The sequence below is a fragment of the Primulina tabacum genome, chromosome 6 (assembly GCF_025594145.1).
Source record: "Primulina tabacum isolate GXHZ01 chromosome 6, ASM2559414v2, whole genome shotgun sequence".
Taxonomy (NCBI): Eukaryota; Viridiplantae; Streptophyta; class Magnoliopsida; order Lamiales; family Gesneriaceae; genus Primulina; species Primulina tabacum.
In genome coordinates, this window is record NC_134555.1 from 40,758,698 (window position 1) to 40,780,813 (window position 22,116).

A 22,116-nucleotide genomic window follows, 5' to 3' on the forward strand; every position below is an offset into this window, starting at 1 on the left:
TGATTTTTTAGTATATTGACCGTCAATGCATCAATATATTAATAATTATTATTTAATTAAAACTTTACTGTGAATATTTTTTAAAATGTTCAAAAAATAATTAAAAGTTTTGATCAAAATGCTCATCTAATAAACGATTTTTTCAGTAACAGTTTCACTCAATCAATATATCAAATGCAATGATAAATAATTCAATTTGATGACATGATTGTTATCCTTATTCGAATATGATCTCAAATGTATTTACTACTATTATAAATATATGAGTTTGAATTGTGAGCTTACTTTTTTACTTTTTTATTTATTTTATATTTTGTCATATTCATTTGGTTCTTTAAGTAATTTTCTATGTTAGTTTAATATGTTAATTAATAGTGTACTTAACTTTCATTTGTGAGTTTTCTTTTTTACCGTTTCATTTGTTTTATATTTTGTCATGTTCATAGGGTTCTTTAAGTCATTTTTATGTTAGTTTTATAATATCATTAATAGTGTACTTAACTCAATCAAACTAATTATTGTTTTAATTTACTTTTAAATTTAATTTTAATTACTAAATTTGTACATTTCGATCAAATTCATGAAAAATATCTACCATATTGATGATATGTAATAATGGATAGATGAAGGGAGATGAGTCGGATTGAATAAGAATACATTATTAATAAATATTATCTATTAAATATATGATTTTCATTTGTAACCTTACCATTTTACCATTTTTTTTTTACAATTTGTCATGTTCATGATGTTATTTAAGCAATTTTTATGTTAGTTTTATAAGATCATTAATAGTGTACTTAACTCAATCAAATTAATTATTGTTTTAATTTATTTTTAAATTTAATTTTAATTACTAAATTTATACATTTCGATCAAATTCATGAAAAATATCTACCATATTGATGAAATGTAATAATGGGCAGATGAAGGGAGATGAGTCGGATTGAATAAAAATACATTATTAATAAATATTAAGGTTATATAAAACTTCTTTCTCCCATTTAGAATAAAGATATTTTCAAACTCTTTATGTGTCAATAGAGATATATGATTGAGATAAATGTTTATATGTAAGTTATTCCAAATATTGTTTTTAAGCTATTTAGTCAATTTTTTATATATGCTGCTAAATAAATATTACTAAATAATATGCTTCATTTAATCATTTTGTGTTCTTGCAATGAGATGAGTTTTTTAACACATCATTACATGTTTTGTGTTATATGTCGTTTGTATTGATCATGTTGTATTTGGATTCCTTGTGTGATTTGTTTGTTCACCGAAAGAAAATATAAAACAAAACTATATATCCACAATAATGATTATTTTTAATTTTTTTCCTTGAGATATTTTGTTAATTCTTAAACACATAATGCATGTCTTCAGTTTGCTTAGATTACTTAGTTTGAAACGACTTAGAAAATATTAAAAAAGATGAAATATTTTTTCGTTTTTAGCTTATATCTCAGAATATAAAGAGACAATATTTTTTTATTATTGGGACAAATGTATTTCCAGACTTCTGTCTATAATCAGTATTCAAAATTTTTACAATATTATTATATTCACTATTCAAATTTTTTTATTTAAATTGATTGAATGTATTTGAATTTGAGTTTTTATGTACCTGATTATATTATTTTTGTAATATTATTTATTGTGAAATTAATAGGCGGACTAAAAAAAATTAGTGGATCTATGAGCCCTCTGGTGGACGACAAACATGGATAAATTGTTAAAAGAGATAATATCAAGTAGATTTTTGGCATACGATTTTGTTCTAATTAAAGGATTATGCATGATTCTAAATTTTAATTATATCACAAGTTAACATATGTTTTGTCGTTGTCAGATATATTTTGTCAACGATCTAATATTTTTCTTTGATTTAAGGAAAATTGTGTGACTTCATATTATATTTTTATTTCTTAAAGTTTTATTAAAGGATTTTTCATTATGATTTTGAGGCACCATTTTTTTCTTTGTGTGTTTTTTTAAAAAATAAAATATTTATGAAACCATGATGTTAATATGACGCATTCTCTTTATTTGAAAAAAAATATTGGAATAATATGAGTTAGTATTTAATTTGAGAGTGATTTATGTTTTTTGTTGCTTGTATATACTTCAATTTCTTTGTTATTGTACTAAATAAATTATTTTTGAACTTTGAGTTATCATTTTTTATGGAGGTTGTTTGTGTCATGAATTTTTTAAATTCGTTTTGTTTAGTATTTTTTGCGGCAATTGATTTTTCTGATATTCTATTATTTGTTTTGTTGTTTATATGAAAATATGTATGAGAGTACACCAATCAAAGCCAAATATTTTGGGTCTTATGTTCTACGAAGAGGGTAATATATGATTTCTGTGAATTATTTAATTTATTGGTTCTTCATACATGTAGTTAAGAAATGAATCAAATATTGAACAAAAAATTTATGACAAACATAATGGATGGAAAAAACATGTTAAAAAAAATAATGTTGCGTATTATTATGTCCTATTTCTGTAAGATATAATTCAAACACATTTTTTTAGATATTTGAAATTAGGTCTAACTAAGTGACATGAAATATATACATATATATTTGAAGGCGTATTTAAAGTAAAATATTAAGATCAAGAATGATTCATATTTAAATTTCAACGCACAACAATAAAGAAGAAATTGGAAAATTGTATGTGTAAACCTTCAAGGGTTATATAATGATTATGTTGCTACTTCATGGTTTGCAACATATTGATGACATATAAAATATCAATATTTCTCAAAGAATAAACAAAAAGAAAAAAATTTCTTCATTCAGAAAAAGAAATACATGAAAAAAATGTGTATAATTCTCATTCTATTTTTAATGGTATGAGAACAATTCTAAAGTTTTGTGGACACAATAGATCAATTTTGTGCATTTTTAGTAAATTGAGACATTGAGCCGGTTGCACTTTATTTCTTTCAATATTATCTCGATAGATTTCGAGGTGGCTAAGAGGTTGTTTTTGTCTATTATTTTAGTTAAATTGGCTAACAAACTAATTCATGAGATATATGATGGTAACATAGAGAACTACTCGTCAAATAAATTCACTTAGCCGAATAGTGAAATTCAAATTGAATTATACAATATTTCATCAAATTAATTTTGTCTATTATAAGATGCTCATGAAATATAAACAGTTGTATTATTAGATGCGATATTGAATAAGACAAATACTTTGATATATATATTTGAATGATATCTCATATACATACCTTAATTACGTTATTCGTGTCCTTCTCAAGATTTTTAAAATACAATAATTAATTTTGCATGTTGTTCCACAATATATGTTGGGTGCAATAATTGTCCCTGCTTGGTAGAGCGATCGAACCGTGGTGCTTGAGATGCTGTGCGGTTTAAAAGATTTGAGTTGCACCACTACCACCAGCTATAGCTTTTGGTAAAGTTCTTGCAATTGGTATCAGAGCAAATGTCACGGGTTCGATTCCCATTGATGGCAAGGAGTGCAATTATTGGGAGAGAGATTGTTGGGTGCAATAATTGTCCCTGCTTGGTAGAGCGATCGAACTGTGGTGCTTGAGCTGCTGTGCGGTTTAAAAAATTTGAGTTGCACTATTACTACTAGCTATAGCTTTTGGTAAAGCGGCAAGCGCTCGGTCCTACAATATATAAAATATTATAAAACAAAATGTAAACTCGATAGAATTAAATTTGTTTTGTTTATGAGATTGAAACTATATCATCCCCATGATATGATGCACGCAATCATTGTTCCAAATCTTCTAAAAAATGACGAACGAAATGACTTTCCTGAATTGCGTCAAATTAAACGATGACACAGTTCTAAGGTATAGTCATTTAAAAAGATTTTCAAGTTTTTCTCACATTGATTGAGAAATAATTGTTAAAAATTTATTAAATTTATAGTTATATGTTGATAATATTACTAAATATATAAAAATGATATTACAAATATCACGATATTTGAAGAAATTACAGCACCATTCATTGATTATGTTGTTGAAGAATATATAGGTTATACATACTTTTAGTCACAAGTAAAAACCAATCACAACTAAATACAACATTTATTCTTATGAGTTATAATTGATGATTGTCAAAAACAGAAAAATCATTCAACGATAAAATAAATATTTGGAAAACAAGATTACTGGATAAAAACAATGTAGAAAACCGAAAAAACGTCCTGATAGGGAAGTAGAGCATGTCATATCCCAGATGAGGATTTTAAATAACATAATAGATGTTAAAGACGATCATATATATACTTGCTGTGTGTACCAAAATGGTTATATGTATATTATAACAAACTACGACAAAGAGTTGTTAAGTTATCAAAATCAACCAAGAAGTATATTGAAAAGTGTTTCATGTGGATAAGATGGCTTCTCCGATTCATATACCGTTTGTGGTCATGATTTTTGATTTTGTGGTTTGAATTGTTTCAATTAATAAATGCTATTAGCTATATTTTAATTCATTTAAATATTATCAAAATTTCATACTTATATTCCAGCAATTAAGTTGCTCACGTGCAACGCACGTACATTTTTCTAGTATATGTGTGTATATATATATATATATATATATAATGATTAAATATATTCAATATAAATAATTTTGGATAATTATCTAAACAATCATACTTACTAATTTTAATATTACGTGTATGGCACAAGTGATATACTAGTTAAATAATAATAATAAAGATAGGAAAATAATTTTTTTGTTTTACTAACCTTGGCGCGCTATTCTGTTTCCGTCTCCCTAGTTTTCAAATTTTTGGTTTTAGTATACTAACTTTGGCTTTTTTAAGTATTCAATCCAATTTCGTTGGAGTGTTTGTGTTGCACCGAAAAATACTAATGTGATATCATAAATTGCTTATTTGTGTTATGTCACATCAACAATTGAACCAAAATAGTCAAAAAGAAAAATTAGTGCACCAAAACAAAACTTTGAATACTTAACGATCCACAACTCCAAATTGAATAAATCTGTTTTCCCATTTCATTATTTGGTGGTCGATTTCAAGCCATATTCATAGCTACGACAGATCCAAGACACTGTCAAAAAGGGTTGGACTTGGATCTCTCTTTCAACAACAAAATGACCAATAAAGTAATAACACAAAAGTAAAAACAAAAAATTTAGCGCTATAAAATCAAGATTCAAGAAATACAACACATAAGCAAGAGAAAACACCCCAAGCCCTCGTGGGCATGTCATGACGATAAAGTATTTGGATGACATTTTATTTTTCAGAAAATGAATGGAGTTCTATTCTCAAATCTCAGGCATCGGTTTGCGTTCTGTGAATCTTAATATGGTATCAGAGATAACGATTGTTGGCAATTTCCGGTCGACTATAAATGTAACGCCCCGAAAATTTAAAAGGTTCACGCAAACCATATGCATGCAATTATTAAATTCCTTGTGTATTTTAATTAATTTTTTTAATTGCATTAATTCATTATTTTGTGCATTTTGCATGTTTAAAACATATTTTTCTACATGGTTGCATTAAAATATATTTTTAAAGGTTATTCGAGTTGCGATCGAGGAACGGAGACCGGTGGCTGAAAAATAGAAAATATTTTTTATTAAATAATTGTTTTTAATTATTTAAAATATGATTGATGCTTTTTATTATTTTTGAAAATAATGAGTTTGGAGGTGGTTTTATACGCCGGGACGTAAATTTTATCGGTGTTGGTTTTTCAACTAAAATACGAATTTTTTTGACAACCCGGCTAATAAATTTACAAACTTATTTAAGCAAAATTATTTTTAATATTTTAATTAAGCAATATTGGGCCTAATCTACATACTTAATGGGCCTAAGATTGGTTAGTGATTTAAAGTGCAAAAACCCTTCACTTGGCATCTAGATCACACGGCCACACCTCTTTCAAATTCAGAAACTCCTCCTTTCATCAACATACACGGCACACACTCACAATGGAAGAAGGAATTTTCAGAAATTCAAAGGGAAACTTCATAGCCTTCGTCTCCTCATCCCGTTCTTCGTCGGCAACGGATTTTCGTGCATATATTACGCAAAGGCACGTCATACATCTCCTTTTCTCATCTATCACATCGTAGTATCGTTTTAAATATCGTGTGCATGAAAATCATGAAATTCTTTTGATTATTTTCGGAATATTTCACCTACATGTATGAAATCCATGAATTTTGATTCCAAAATCATGTTTATTGTTGTCAAAGGGGCTGCCATGAAATAGGATGTTAAGGGGAAAGTTTTACACAAGTTTAGGGCCTGAGAAAACATGGAAAACGCTGCAAAGAAAAAAGAAATATGCGGGAAACGTGGGAATCAAGGGAGAAGAAAACCGTAGGTTGCATGGGTGATTCAAAGTTCAAGAGTGCAATATTTTGCATGGATGCAAGGGGGCTCGATCAGGGCTGGCTGGGGCTCGGAGGAGGGTCAGGGTAGAGGGCCTGGTAGAGTCCTAAGGGGATAGGACTCGAGCTGTTGGGCTGGGGAAGAGTCCTTGCTGTATAGGACTCTTCCCGAGGGGGTTTTATGGTGTGGCTGAGAAGAGGGACTCGCGGCTGACCTGGGGCGAGCTAGGGTGGTCTGTCAGGGTCCCAGGGAGATGGTCCAGGGTTGGGTCAGGGGATGGTGTGGTTTGGTTCAGGGAGGGGGCGAGCAAAACATGGAACGCGAGGGAACAAGAGACGCGCGGCTGCTGTCTTGTTCAGAGGAGTTGCTGCTTGCGTCCAGGGGTTGTGGCTCAGTTTGGGGCTGGGCTAGTAGTCCATCAGGGTCCTAGGGTGATGGGCAGGGGTCGGTCCAGGGGCTGGAGTGGTGGGGTCGCTGCTGGTTGAACAAAACGTGATGAAGCGCAGGGCATCAAAGGAACGCGCAGATTGTCTTCCTGATTCAGAAGCGTCTTGCTTGGGTTCAGGGGCTGGGCTAGGCTTAGGATGGGTCTTGCCGTGGTCCAAGGAAGGTTAGGATCAGGTGGGCTCGGTGGTGGCTCAGCTGGAAGAGTCCTAGACTAGTTAGGAGTCCTACACATGCTAGGAGACTCAATTCACAACACATGCAGATTTTCGGCCAAGTTTCAGGTGAGTTTGAGTGAGCTAGGGCTAGGTTCTATGGGCTGGGCTTGTTCAGTAGGGTGCCTAGGTGGGTTGGCTAGGATTTGGCTCGAGGTGGCTCGGGCGTGGCTCGAGTAAATTGGGAGATGGCTCGGTAGGTTCACTAATGTGTCAATTTCGAAAATTTAAGAACTAAAATAGAACCATGGGTCCACGGGTGTGGCTCATGACTTGGAAGGGTAGAATAAATCATAAAAAGGTTATGTTAAAAATTTGGGATCAAAATAACGAGTTTTGGAAGTATTCGGAATTTAATCGTCGCACGAAACACTAATTAACGTATTAATTGAAACGCCTAGTTTTAAGCTTTATAAAATTATGAAAAATTAGGTTTAAGCTTAAATAATTATTATAAGTCTAAGTTTTTAATTTGAGAATTTTATATTAAGATTTGGTTTAATTCGGGATTAAAACGTGTTAATACGTCTTATTTAAAAATTAAATCAAAAGTCCTCGATTTAAGCTAAGTAAAAATATGAGAAACTTTATGTAGGCTTAAATAATTATTTGGGACATGTTAGAGTCAAAGAAGTTAAGAAAAAGTCAAAAACGGGAAATTATACGTCCAGGGGTAAAACGGTCATTTTACACCTAGAAATTAGTAAACGTCATGGCAGTGCCCTGAATGCTGTTTTATGTGCTAATATGATTATTTTCTATAGTTATGGATGTTTATGGAAATTTTTTATGTTAAAATGATATTTTAAATGTTTATGGATTTTATATGTTAAAATGATATTTTAAATGTTTAGGGAATTTTATATGTTTATGATTTAATATGTCAAAGTGTTATTGTAAATGTTTTGAGGTTAAAATGTCATTTTAAATGTTTATGAAAAGTTCATGATTAAATTATGATTTTTAGATGTCTATGGGATTTTTATGATTTAAGGTTGACATTTAAAAGACATGTTGCATGCTTGGTTTCAAAAATAAAAAAAATATATTTTATGCACGATTTTATAAAGTGATGAGAATGTAAAACGTTGAAGGAAGTGAAGTGATTGTGACTAATTCGTTAATGATGGCGATGTCGTGAGGGTGATGGTCCCAGTGGGAGCCCGACGATCGTGTTTCCATTATTACGAATATGAGATTATGAGGTTTGAGGTAAGAATGAGAATATCGTGAGGGGAGAAGGCCCCAGAGGGAGCCCATTTATGGGAGAAGGCCCTAGAGGGAGCCCCGACGATCGTATTTCTATTCGATCATGATAGGCCAGGGCCCAGTTGACAGGTTAGAGTGTTGCTGGTGTCCCCCGTCGCCCAGTACTGAGGTTTCACGTAGATGGATCCATCGTCATGTCACTGTCATGTCAGGAAAGTCACAATTAACGATCTGAATTCAACAAAGGAAAACAAAAGGAAATGTTCATGATTATGTTTAAGGTTTTATGTAATGTCATGTTGAGGAAAAGGAAATTAATGTTTGCATGTCATGAAAATGTTTATGTTTAAAGTTGATGCATCATTATGAAGATATTTTTATTTAAAGTTTATGCATCATGAAAAAGTATTTTACGAAAATGTTCATGTTTGAAGTTTATGCATCTTCATGAAAACGATATTTTAAATACAAGTATTTTTCACCGTTATATGTTGACTGTATTACGTATTACTCGTTATAAAGATTATGGTGTGTTGAGTCTTTAGACTCACTAGGTGTGATGGATGCAGGTGGTATTGAGGGAGGACTTGATGAGTGATTTGACTGGGCTGAAGGTGCACACAACCCGAGGACCAACGCTTCTACTTTTTCCGCATTATGACTTTTGACTCATGCTTTATGATTAAAGATTTTTAAGATTATTTATTTATGCATTTGAGAGATTTTTGAGAGGTTTAGTATGAGTTATTCTTTTCAAATTATTGCTTCTTAGGTTTGGTAAAATGGTTGACGATTTTATGCTTTAAAATATTTTCCTTTGGATTTTTAAATAGCAGTTGGATGTTTATTTTTAAAATGATGTCAAAAATATTTTATGGATCGGCCGATGTTAAGTGAGGTTTAAATTTTTTTTTTCTAGTACGTTTAAAGCAATAAAAAGGGCAGGACGTTTCAATAAATGTATGTATTAGTCGATAAATTTTTTAATACTAAAAACGAGATCCATATAATAACCAGTTGTGCTAAATTCGTGCGCAAAAACATAATTATTTAACAACAAACAAAACAAAGAACTATAAAAGTAAATTATTCAGAGTAATCCATTTTATCAAAAAAAATCTTATGCAATCATTTATGAATTATCTCTTTATATCTCGTTGAAATATTAAACATAAGATTATGTAAGCTTTATCTTACGTATTTTTTCATCCATCTATTTTTAACTAATTACTACATTAATAATGATTGAATTTCACAAGAAAATTTCTTTAAATATAACAAGCAAAACTAGTTAATATTAATATTAAGGGTATGTATTTGTGATACGTTTTCATGAATTTATATCCGTGATACGGGTTCGATCAGGTCCATATTCGAAGTAAAAAATAATATTTTTGATATAAAAATTAATACTATTTCATGGGTTGGAGGATCAAATTAGATTGAGATCATTATCACAAAATTAACTTGAGATAAGATTTTTTTGTGTAATATTAAACCCACGTTAATATTAATATCTATCTATTATCCATTATCTATTACTATTATAAATATATGACTTTCATTTGTGAACTTACTATTTTACCCTTTTATTTGTTTTATAATTTGTAATATTTATGAGGTTATTTAGGTCATTTTCTATGTTGGTTTAATATAGTCATTAATAATGTACTTAACTCATCTATTACTATTATAAATAAATTATTTATTATAATATATGACTTTTATTTGTAACTTACTATTTTATCATTTTGTTTGTTTTATAATTTGTCATGTTCATGAGGTTCTTTAAATTATTTCTATATTAGTTTAATAGGATTATTAATAGAGTACTAGACTCAATCAAACTATTTATTATTTTAATTTTAATTTTAAAATTAATTACTTTAATTTATATATTGACATAAAATTAATAGAAAATCACTATCATAAACTTAACTCAATTTAGTTATTTATTTTTTTAATTTTACTTTTAAATTACATTGACATTAAATTCATATAAAATCACTATCATAATGTTATAAATTTAAATAAATTGTTAATATTACGAACATTAAGCTAATAATGAGAAGACAAATGGAGATGAGTGCGATTAAATAAAAATAAATTATTAATAAATATTGAGGTCATATATGTAAGGCCCGAGAAATTTATCCGGTTAATCTAAAAGGATTTGGCGATAATTATTATAATCTATTGGTGATAATTGATATGATTATAGACGGAACGGATCAGACCGGAAAAAGACGAAAGAAAATCAAAATGAGGAGCAAGAAAGATTCCTCACGCACATGCGCGACGTGATGGGCGCACATGCGCGAGGTAGACAGAACCTTGCGCGCACATGCGCGAAGAAAGACGCGCATATGCGCGAGCAGCTCATGGCGAAGGCAGAGGACCTCGCGCATATGCGCGAGATAGGGCGCGCATATGCGCGAGGAGGTGTATCGGTAAGACTCGAGTCCAGAGAATGTCGTGCACATGCGCGGAAGGACGTCGTGCGCGACTTGCTGTAAGTTCGGACAGAACGTTCGGCGCATATGCGCGGGACATGGGCGCGCATATGCGCCAGGCATGCATCACGAAAAATCGACATTTGGTCTCTATATGCAACGTGGATGATATATATATATATATATATATATATATATATATATATATATATATATATATATATCAATCATTACAATTCTTAGGATCAAAAGGAGAAAAACGAGAAAGAACCGAGGGAAGAAAACTCCAAGTTCCTTTCGTGTGAAATTTGAGGGTTACGCAAAAATCCGTCCGTCCGATTCATAATCTGAGTACGGCACCGAGTTCCTAACGACGTAGGCTATAACTGGACGTAAGTTTTACTACGTTTTGACATGTTCTGAAATTATGATGTTGTTGGAATTGAATACACGTCATATATGATGTTCTTGACATGTTAGACATCATAGAATCGAAGTCAGATTAAGAAACGGACTGATTATGGAATTGTTATGAATTTTGGAGTCGAGTTGATTGAGAATCGATATCAGATTTATATTATCATTGAAATTATGAGTTATATCGATAGTGATTATGAGTTCTGGTATTATATCTGTGATGTTGGAATTGACGGGGTTATCGAGACTGTATTGTTATGCCGTCGAAACATCAGTCGATTGATATTGAGCAGATTCGGTATTGGTTGAGATTGTATTGTGGTATCATATGTCGATTGGCACTGATCAGATTATGTTTTGATTTGAATATTAATCAGAACAGGTTTTGAACTGAGTCATGTACTGATATTGTATCTATTCGATTGTCATTATCAGATTGGGTATGGACAGAGTTGACTTCGATACTTCGTCCTCGTCAGACCGTGAAGATAAAGGTATAAATTAATGTTGAGTTGGAATTGCACAACTCGAGTAAGGTTGGCTCGAGTTTCCCTAAATCACATACTTTACCTTATTGTATTGATTTGATTGATGTACTTGTTCTCTTGATTATAGACAGCAGGTATTAGATGAGTAATCTTGTGACAGAAGCGCCTGATAGTGGTGGGATCGCCACGGGCACATTGCACGATGTCACAAGATAGTGTATTGGCGATAGTGCCAAAGTCTGTCACCGGATGATTGGCTATCGATGTGGATAGAAATGTGGCTTCTTCTATTACTGGTGATCGGTACCGTATCGATGTGGATAGAATCGTAACTCTTCTATTACTGATGATCGATATCATATCGATGTGGATAGAATCGAAGTTTCTTCTATTACTGGTGATCGATACTATACCGATGTGGAACTCACTCGATTTTCATCCAAAAATCTCGAATTTTATATCAAATCGAAGGCATCGAAAAGTTCTACATTTTTCGTGTTGAAAGTTTTCTCAAAATCTCGACTGAAAATTCGCAGTTTTAACAATAACATTAAAAAACGTGGTTTAGATCTAAAATTTTTCCTTCAAAGCCGATCCAATCAATTAATCGCTCAAACTACGAACATCATACACATGATTTTACGCATAAAAACAATGCAACACATAATATGACATGATCGACGCAGCAAAGGAGAGATTATACGTGCCTTTTGATGATAAACTTTACCGAAACGGCGATACCGATGCGGGAACGGAGCAAGGCTTGATCCGGGATGACTTGCGGCTCAAATTTCTTGCAATAAAATCAACAAAAATTTGCTGGAAAGATTTAAGGGATGGGGCGGCTGTTGCTCTTGTGCCAAGAACCCTAAAATTTTTCTTTTAAAATGATGGAATGGGGATAAGGGAGATGTGTGTGTGTTATACATGTAAGTGTATGTAAATAAGGGTGTGTGCGTGTTTTAGGCTAATAATTAGGGACTAAAATTTTGGCTTAATTCTACCATTAAGGTGCTAATTAAAAGTTACTCAATTAACACATTAAATACAATACTATCCCTACTAATCCTTAAATAAAAGTCCCCCAATTTAAGTAAAATCCACACTAATTTTACAAACTTTACTACATAGCAAAATAAGGTACACCATGCTAACTTTAAAATTCTAAAATCCCTAGATAAATAAATAAGGCTTGTAAAAATACTAAAGCTTAGTAAATCCTTTAAAATGCATCATTCTTGACTAAAAATTAAAATATCACATTTTAAAATACCAAAAAATCGTCACCGGTCTTTTCCTCGATCCCGCTTCGAATAATCGCTTGAAACATGACAATTGAAATACATTTTAACGTGCATAACAAAACATTAAAATCATACCATTTAAATAAATCATGCATCACTAAATCATTTTAAACTTGAATAAAATATTTAACAATTAAATAAATGTTTTTGGTGATGCACGTTAAAATGTTTTTCAAGTTTCATGTTTCAGGCGATTATTCGATGCGGGACCGAGGAAAAGAGACCGGTGACGAGTTTGGCAAATTTTAAATGCGATATTTTATTTTAAGTTAAGGATGAGGTGTTTTAATTAATTTATTGAGTTGTTAGTATCTATAAAGCCTAGTTTATGTATTTAGTGATTTAAGAATTTAAAACTTTTAAAATTAGCATGTTGTGTGTGTTATTTCAATTAAAGGAGAACGTTATAAAAATTAATGTGTATTTTACTTTAATTAGGGGAGAGTTAGTGTTTTAATTGATGACTAATTATTTAATTAAGCATAATTTACTCCCTAATTACTAAAACACACACACACACACTTTTACACACACCTGTACACGACTAAACACACACACTCACTTCACATTGAGATTTTTATTATTTTTGTGAGAAAAAACCTAGGGTCCCTCAAGCTAGAGCAACCGCCCCTTTCCTCTTCGATTTCCAACAACTTTTCGTGTGTTTTCTTTGAGGATTTTAGTGCCCCGTTCGTCCCGGATCAAGCCTCGCTCCATTCCCGCGTCGGTATCGCTGTTTCGGTAAAGTTTATCATCAAAAGGCACGTATAATCTCTCCTTTGCTGCATCGATCATGTCATATTATGTGTTGCGTTATTTTTATGCGTAAAATCATGTGTATGATGTTCGTAGTTTGAGCGATTAATTGATTGGATCGACTTTGAAGGAAAATTTTTAGATCTAAATCACGTTTGTACTGTTCTTCTTAAAAATGCGAATTTTCGGTCGAGATTTTGAGAAAATTTCCGAAGGCAAAAAACGTAGAGCTTTTCGATACCTTCGATTTGATATATAATTCGAAATTTTTGGACAAAAATTGAGTGAGTTATGTCATTTTTCGTGGGACTGCTCAAACTGCGTTTTCAGAAATTTTATGATATTGATGTATTCTTGAAGTTTTTGTGTTGCAGGCTTCGTTGGAGATCGACGAGTGATTGTTGCTGTGTATAGATATATTGGTAATGATGTTTGGAGTATTTTTGAGGTTACGTTTCATGTCGTTAGGCACTTGAACTAGTGGGAAGTCGTAGGAAATCGATTTGATGTCAATTGCCATGTTTTGTGTTGCATTGGGTAGTAGAGTGGACGTCGTGTTTTAAGGCGTTTGTACGAGTTTTGGTGCAATGTTATGGTGTCCTAATAAGAGTCTTAAGGTGTTGAATCATATCCTTTAAGTGTCAAATTGGGTGAATAGACATTGCATAAGTTTTCTCGCAGGTGCAGAAAAATCGAGGACACACGGACCTGCACACGGACCATGACACGGGGTCCGTGCCTTTATTTTCTTTTTGGTGTCGAACTTGCGTAGGTACACGGACCCTTTGACGGACCTTGACACGGGGTGCGTGTCCCCTTTTTTTTTTCAGAGTATGGCTTTAGCGAGTCGACACGGACCCCTACACGGAGGCAGGCACGGGGTCCGTGCCTTCATCCTTTCCTTCGCACACAGGTCACCGACCCTACACGGACCTATACACGGATCCGGGGCCAGGGTCCGTGTACTCACGTTTTTGAGAAAAATATGATGGTTGCTTTGGGGTTTGATGTCTTGGTTTAGTGCAAGGGTTATCAAGGCCGTGTCATGGAAAATTGTAGAATGTCCTAAGGAATGATTGAGCTTGAGAGTAAGTAGGATTTCTACGTCTAAGTTATGCAAGTTAAGTATGCAATTTCATGTTAGTATGTTGCAACAACGGCTCCAGTCGAAGTTCAACGAATCCCTCAACGCCAAATAAGTATGATGACGTGCAAAAGAAAACATTTTAAAGTTTTGAGGTATGCTAATTGCTTTGTGACCAAATGTATGAATGAGTTTGGAAGTCGGTGAACGTGGCCGAGGACCTCTCCGCCCCGTTAAACTTATGAACGGGTTCAGATCGGGATTGAAAAGCGTTAAACTTATAAACAGGGACCAATCCACCCGTTAAACTTATGAACGAGGATCTTATGTATGCGGCAGTGGATACGTCCCTGTCAGCCCAGTACTGTGGTGTGTCTGATTAGGCCTTATTATGTTATGGGTCACTTACTTTGAAACATGCCTCTACGCAAAATTATGCTTTATACGCTCAAGTTTATGTTACGAGAATGTTTAAGAAAAGCTCATGTTGATGGCACGTCTAAGTTAAGCTCACGATGTTCAAGTTTCAAGCATGTTAAATTCAAGTTCAAGTATGTATGTTCTATTTTTAAAGTTGCATGCGGTTTTATTATGTAGTACTCGCTATTTCCAGTTTATACGTGTTGAGTCTTTAGACTCACTAGACTTGATCGATGCAGGTGAGTATGTTGATGAGGAGACGGGAGATGGCGACTAAGGGGCAGGCTTGGACTGAGCGGGAGGCAAACCCGAGGACCGCAATGTTTATGTTTTTATGCAAATGTTAATTTACTTCTGATTTCATGTTTTGAGGGAAACACTTTGAACAAACCTTTTGTGAGCAAATTTTATTGAAGTTATTTTGAGTAACCATGTCTTATGGGGGACTTGGTTGAGATATTTTATGACAAACTTTGAAAGTTATATTATGTTTAAGAAAATTTTAAATTTTTCCGCAAATTTTGAATATGAAAAATACGGTACTTTACCGTTGGTCCCACCTAGATTTTTCGTTCATGAATCCAACTTTCAAGAAGGGAATTCAAATATATGACGTTTACTAGATTCCTTTTCTTGCTATGATTTTCTTCAAGATCCTGAAATTAACTATATATAAATCCTGCAATCTTTATATTTTTTTTAAATCTTGATAATAATATTAGACGAATCAATTTCATGCAGGAGGAGTAACATCCATGGATAGCTTCTTGCTGAAATTCTTCCCCGTCGTGTACGAAAAGAAGCACAGAGCAAAAGAAGATAACTACTGCAAATATGACAATCAGATGCTCCAACTCTTCACATCGTCACTGTACTTAGCAGCGGTGGTGTGCAGCTTCTTCGCGTCGTTTTGCTGCAAAAAGTTCGGGCGGAAGCGCACTATGCAGATGGCCGCGTTCTTCTTTTTTGTCGGAGTCGTCCTCAACGCCGTCGCCGTCAATATCCCTATGCTCAACGCTGGTCGCCTTTGTCTAGGTGCTGGAATTGGGTTTGGAAATCAGGTATAATATTCTTATATTTTATAAATAGAAACAATAGTTTTACGTCCAGTTTATCTAATATATTGAGATATAAAGTAATTGAATTAGAAGTAATTGTCTTGGATTTGATAAAATTATGATCCTGGCAAGCAGAGGATGCAGCTGCTTGAAAGCTTTAAAAAGAAATCATGGTCGAAAATAGGGAATTAAAATTTTTATTTTTCTACTTTTTTTGTAAAATAATTTTCACAAAGCTCTAATCTTTATTTCCATATATATAGGCAGTGCCACTGTTTATATCAGAAATTGCACCAGCAAAGTACAGAGGAGGCCTAAACATATGCTTCCAAATGCTAATCACAGTAGGCATTTTAATAGCAAATGTTGTCAACTTTTTGACATCCAAAATGCATACTTATGGCTGGAGGATATCACTCGGTGGTGCTGCATTCCCGGCCATTTTCCTCGGCTTCGGATCCCTTCTCATTGTCGAAACGCCCACTAGCCTGATCGAGCGTGGCAAAACGGAGGAGGGTTTAAGGGTACTCAAGAAAATCCGAAGCGTAGAAGACGTCCAAGAAGAGTATGCTGAAATCTTTCGTGCCACAGAGGCTGCGAAAAAGATCAAGAACCCTTTTAAAAACTTGTTTAAAAGATCCAGTATTCCTCAACTTTTCTGTGGAACAATACTGCAAGTCTTCCAGCAGTTTACGGGCATCAATGTGATCATGTTTTATGCCCCTGTGTTGTTTCAAACAATGGGGCTCGGGTCAGATGCTTCGTTATTATCAGCTGTGGTTACCGGTTCTATCAATTCGGTGTCCACTTTGGTTGCAATATTCGGTGTTGATAGGTTTGGAAGAAGGGCTCTACTCATCGAGGCTGCAATCCAAATGCTTATTTCTCAGGTATATACTCAAGATTTGTGACATCATAAATCTATAATAATTAATGATACTAAGAAGAAGATTCTTACGTACCTTTTTTTATGCAGTGTATAACAGGACTGATTCTTGCCATGCAGTTGGGCTCAACAAATGCCATATCCAAATCTTACGCGTACATAGTAATGGCCTTGATCTGTTTCTTTGTCTCGGGTTTCGCCTGGTCGTGGGGTCCCCTCGGCTGGTTGATCCCGAGTGAGATATTCCCATTGGAGACACGGACTGCAGGCTTTTTCTTTGCAGTCAGCGCGAACATGATCTGCACATTCATAATTGCTCAAGCTTTTTTGACGATGCTTTGCCATATGAGGTGGAGTATCTTCTTCTTCTTCGCTGCCTGGATCGTTGTTATGGGATGTTTTGCCAAATTCTTGTTACCTGAAAGTAAAGGAATTCCCATTGATGAGATGAATGAGATTATGAGAGAGTGTGGAAGAAACACTGGTTCTGGCGTAGGTTCTTCACGGATGAACGAGGTGACCAATCTTGTGTGGAGAAGGAACTCAAGTTACAAGTTACCAAAGAAGAAGTTTGAATTACTTCATTTTTTGCCTTAATTTTTTGTTTCGTTTTGGCTGTTCTAATTCTCAGGATTAATATTTAGCTTTTTTCTTAGGATTAATGTTTGGATTTTTTGTTTGATTTGGTTTGGTTGTTTTAGTTCTTGGGATTAATATTTAGATTTCTTTCTTAAGATTAATGTTTAGATTTTTTTTACGCTGGATTTGTCCCTGAACTTGATTATTCCAGTTAAATACTATATAATTCCATTTTCTATTTCTATACATCAGCTTAAATATCTGATCAATTCATTTCAATCTTTTCATATTTGGTGTTATATCTTCTATGATCCTATTGAGTTTGCATTAAGCGACCAGAGAAGGCTAATCGAAACACAGTAAGTGTGCGACGTGACACAGAGTAAAATACCCCATAACTTTTACTTGCTTGTAACAAATCAAATACGAATCCATAGATTTTTCAAGGCCGCGTCAATGAATGCAGCAAAAAAGAAGTTACGTTGTATTCGATATTATTACCTATCATGTACATTTGGATATCTATCTAATATGGAAAATCAGGAGGATAGTCCTTCTGATGCTTTTCGACCGTCTCTCGAAGCGATTTTTCTTGGTAATAGAGGTTTGAAGGTGGAACATCATACACATCTGAGAACATTTCTTCTAAACCTGGTTTCTCAATCTTCTCTGCAACTTGAATTGCATGCAACACCTGTGGCACGATGGTGATATCAAACATTCAAATGTCAAACTGATGCACATAGATGCTTTGGCGTCTAAAAGAATCGAGCATTATGAGCCTAACCAGGTCCGCTTGTTTTTACCTCCTTCCGAGTAGCCTCCCGTAATTCGGACTCAGCTTGAGAATCCCACCAGCCATCTCCTTCAAGCCATTTTCGAAACCTTGCCACTGGATCTTGAGCTAATCTCCACCATTCTATCTCTCTAATAGGGCGATATTTGGAAGAATCGTCAGACGTGGAGTGGTGTCCTGCTCGGTACGTGAGGGCCTGTTAATGAAAGGATCAGCTCTGAAAACACAAATAAAACATAGCATGAAAATCCTTTTCCACGTAATACATAAAACGACAGAGAACTATGTTTCACCTCGATTAAAACTGGCCTGGATTCATTAATTGCCATTTTGCGAGCAACATGAACAGCATTGAACACAGCAAGGGCATCATTACCATCAACTCGAATGCTACGTACTCCATATGCTTGACCTCTGACCACTATCCCATCACCTACAGACAAAATAAAGAGTCCAGTAAGAGAACCAACAAGGAAATTTTTGTAATTATGCCTTATAGATTTGTAGGAAAATATATACTTCGAAACTGATCGCTAACTGGGGTGCTGATAGCCCATCCATTGTTTCGGCAGAAAAATATGACTGGAGCCTCCACGACGGCAGCAAAATTTAACGCAGCATGGAAATCTCCCTAATGTTTATCAGGATAACAAGAATTATAACACATATCAAAGGCATCAAAATTCAAAGAATGGAGATCTAACGTCAAATCTGCTCTCAGAATATATAAAACAGAAATTTTTAGCCCATATTCCCACGTGCCAATAATGGTTTTAAATTGTAAATTTACCGTACTAGAGCCTCCGTCTCCAAAATAAGTTATAGTGCATGCGTCTTTTCCGTCCATCTTTAGAGCATAAGCAGCACCAACAGCATGGAGAACTTGAGTACTGATGGGTAATTACCATCACTACTCGTAAGGTAAAATTGAAAATCATGTACTGAAACACAATACTTATGCATACTCTCACCCAACTGTTGAAGCAACAGTGATATAATTGTGCTTCTTGGATCCATAATGTGCTGGCATCTGCCTGCCTTTTCCATTGTCGAATTTGTTTCCAAAACATTGGTTAGCGAAATCTTGTAGTGTAAATCCCCTCCAGAGCAGAACCCCGGCCTCCCTATACTGCACAGCCGATCATGTTTTCACCTTTCTCGAGAATATAAAAGATAAACAAGAATTTAACATGCTAACCTGAGGAAAGACAAAATCATCCATTGTAAGTGCAGCTGCAGATGAAATGTTAATGGCCTCTTCTCCAATGGAAGTGACATAAAATGATATTCTTCCCTGTCTTTGAGCTTCATAGAAGGTAGAGTCCATTGTTTGAAGCATAACCATGTCTTTGTACATCTTCACAGCAATGTTCTTATCAATCTGAGTAAACAAATTCATATTTAACTGGCCTTTTCTTTTAGTTCTTTCTTTTTTGCACTAGTGTAAACATATAATGCAAAGTATGTATAATAGGCAGAAGACCTGTACACAATCGTTGCTTAATAGCTGCCCTCTGTCATCAAGAACACGGTAGCAGGGAACCCTCTCTGTTGATTCGGATAGAAATTTCAATTCTTGGGTGAATTTAACTATTCCTCCAGGGAAATTCAGAACCTGGTAGAACGAAAAATATACTGCAACTATTGAAAAACAGCAATAAAATTCAGATGATATTCTTGTTTCAACAGATATTTTACATAAAACAGACGCACAAAACTTGTCAGTCAACTATAGAACCAAATCACTTCTATCTTTCTCGGTGTTCAACTGTGTTGCTGAAAACGACAGAAGAATAACAAAATAGAATCCACTCCATATTAGAAAAATTACTCTTTACTAGAACTTAATATAGGATTTGACAAAAACAATTAATATTTGATTGTAATGCTTTCAAAAAGAAATCTACACATGCATAGCAACCCAAATGCAGAAGACTAAGTGAAAAAGAACTGCCAAAATGGCAATCCTTCCAAGAATCTGAAGACCATGCATCAAATCAACAGTTGAACAAGAAACCTAAAAGGGAGCAATCCATATAATACGATTCAGAAATGACCTAATTATCGGTTGTCTATCTATTTACACTCAGCATTTTCTACAATCCTTCTACTTAAGGAAAGATTTCACACTGATCAGTGCACATAAGTGTGATATGCTGTTTAGTTCTAACTGCAAACAGTATCATAAATATTCAAGATGGTGTCTCACAGTAACTGACTTTGTAAGCGGTCAAACTTTAGCAACTTCTTATCATGCCAAAGCTTTAGTGTATCACTACGAAGATATCTGACCTGAAAGTCAAGGTACAATTGCAGAAAACATGTATATTTGATAATGGTAATTATATTTCCGAAGTCTTCAACCAATAATCCATCAATATTTCGAGCTAAACAACATCCCAGAATCTAACTCATCCATCACAGAATTAATAGATGCTCTGCCAATATATCACCACTATAACTTCCAAATTCTTGAAACATCTAACAGCTATGTTAGTAACATAATAGCAGGATCAGAATCTACTCAATGAATTCGGGATGAATATAATTTTTTTCATTGGAGCAATGAAAAGTTCAAAACTATTCATAGTTCAGGATATTCCATTAGCTCATTCAAAAGAAAACAAAAAATACAAACTCAAGACCACATCTAAATTCGTAAAACACAAGAAAATGTGTTCATTCAAGAATTAACAACATTAATATTCATTCAATTGTCAAAGTCCACAATATCAAAAGCAACAGAACAAAACCAATAGAATACCTGAGAACCACCTCTATCATCCAAGTAATCCAATTGCTTATCGGGTTTAATCGACTCAAAACGGCGAGAAATGAAAAGGGTTGGCCTATTACAGGGTAATAACGTGATTCTGCTGTTTTCAGATACAGAATAATGTTCGTGGGAAGAACAAGCAGCCCGAGAAATGAGGTTGATCATGGCCTGAAGACCAATTTTTTGATTGAAATGGCGCATATATTTCCCAGATTTTGATACATAAAACGCCATTACTAAATATCAAGAAGATGAAAGTGAACACGAAATTCAAACAGAAGGACAAACAAACTTTTCGAGTTTCAAGATTTTAAGTATCCCGAGCTTGGATAGAGCAAATGCGAACGCTAAAAAAAAAATATATTTGATAAGGTGACGTATACGATGAAACATATTAAAATTATGTATTTGATAAATTAATATAATCTCAATAATAGATACATAAGTGAGTATAATGAATAAATAACGTATAAAATTGATTATAAATTATATGTTAAAAAAAATTAGCTGTACAAAACACAAACAAGAAAATAATGCTAAAAAATGTTTATACATAAGTCGTACGAATCCTAATATTGTTACTTAAATTTTATTAAAAAATGTATTATATTAATCAAGTGTAAATAATAAACTAAATTAATTGTTGATTGGTTCATTGTGTAAAATCGTTGGTTAAAAAACAAGAGTATTATTTTTTGTTTAACCAACTCAATTTCTCCTATAAATGATTAGGTTGTATAAGGTGTGATAAAATAATGACTCTTCACTCCTTAGGATTATTTATCCAACTCTTTATCCATCATATTTTTTCAATTTTACCATTCTCTTATATCCAAAC

General features: G+C 33.6%; 2 protein-coding genes across 3 annotated transcripts; one reads left to right on the forward strand and one right to left on the reverse strand.

Annotated features, from left to right (window-relative positions):
• The first annotated feature begins 15,832 nt into the window (after positions 1–15,832).
• LOC142549556 (sugar transport protein 8-like) lies at positions 15,833–18,078 on the forward strand. The gene is made up of 3 exons (XM_075658550.1): positions 15,833–16,244; positions 16,505–17,131; positions 17,218–18,078. Exons 1-3 carry the CDS (start codon positions 15,939–15,941, stop codon positions 17,722–17,724), a joined length of 1,440 nt encoding a protein of 479 aa, XP_075514665.1. The 5' UTR covers positions 15,833–15,938; the 3' UTR covers positions 17,725–18,078.
• An 8-nt stretch (positions 18,079–18,086) lies between these two features.
• Positions 18,087–21,631, reverse strand: LOC142549557 (2-oxoisovalerate dehydrogenase subunit alpha 2, mitochondrial-like). 2 transcript variants are annotated; one of them, XM_075658551.1, is made up of 9 exons: positions 21,267–21,631; positions 19,986–20,117; positions 19,701–19,883; positions 19,474–19,631; positions 19,293–19,392; positions 19,022–19,133; positions 18,796–18,935; positions 18,513–18,698; positions 18,087–18,400 (listed from the first exon to the last, which is right to left on the reverse strand). In XM_075658551.1, the coding sequence occupies exons 1-9, from the start codon at positions 21,510–21,512 to the stop codon at positions 18,233–18,235; spliced, it is 1,425 nt and encodes a 474-aa protein (XP_075514666.1). In that variant the 5' UTR covers positions 21,513–21,631; the 3' UTR covers positions 18,087–18,232. The 2 variants fall into 2 exon arrangements, with proteins under 2 accessions (XP_075514666.1, XP_075514667.1); XM_075658552.1 differs by lacking the exon at positions 18,087–18,400 and having other exon boundaries at positions 18,582–18,719.
• Between the last annotated feature and the right edge of the window lie 485 nt (positions 21,632–22,116).

What these genes read in the sequence shown, in the direction of transcription:
- LOC142549556 (XM_075658550.1), top strand. Translation starts at nt 15,939, where the DNA reads ATGGATAGCTTCTTGCTGAAATTCTTCCCCGTCGTGTACGAAAAGAAG. An exon ending in GAATTGGGTTTGGAAATCAG is followed by an intron (nt 16,245 to 16,504) that starts GTATAATATTCT and finishes CCATATATATAG; the next exon opens with GCAGTGCCACTGTTTATATC. An exon ending in TCCAAATGCTTATTTCTCAG is followed by an intron (nt 17,132 to 17,217) that starts GTATATACTCAA and finishes TTTTTTATGCAG; the next exon opens with TGTATAACAGGACTGATTCT.
- LOC142549557 (XM_075658551.1), bottom strand. Translation starts at nt 21,512, where the DNA reads ATGGCGTTTTATGTATCAAAATCTGGGAAATATATGCGCCATTTCAAT. An exon ending in TAAGCAACGATTGTGTACAG is followed by an intron (nt 19,884 to 19,985) that starts GTCTTCTGCCTA and finishes TTGTTTACTCAG; the next exon opens with ATTGATAAGAACATTGCTGT. An exon ending in GAGACGGAGGCTCTAGTACG is followed by an intron (nt 19,134 to 19,292) that starts GTAAATTTACAA and finishes GATAAACATTAG; the next exon opens with GGAGATTTCCATGCTGCGTT.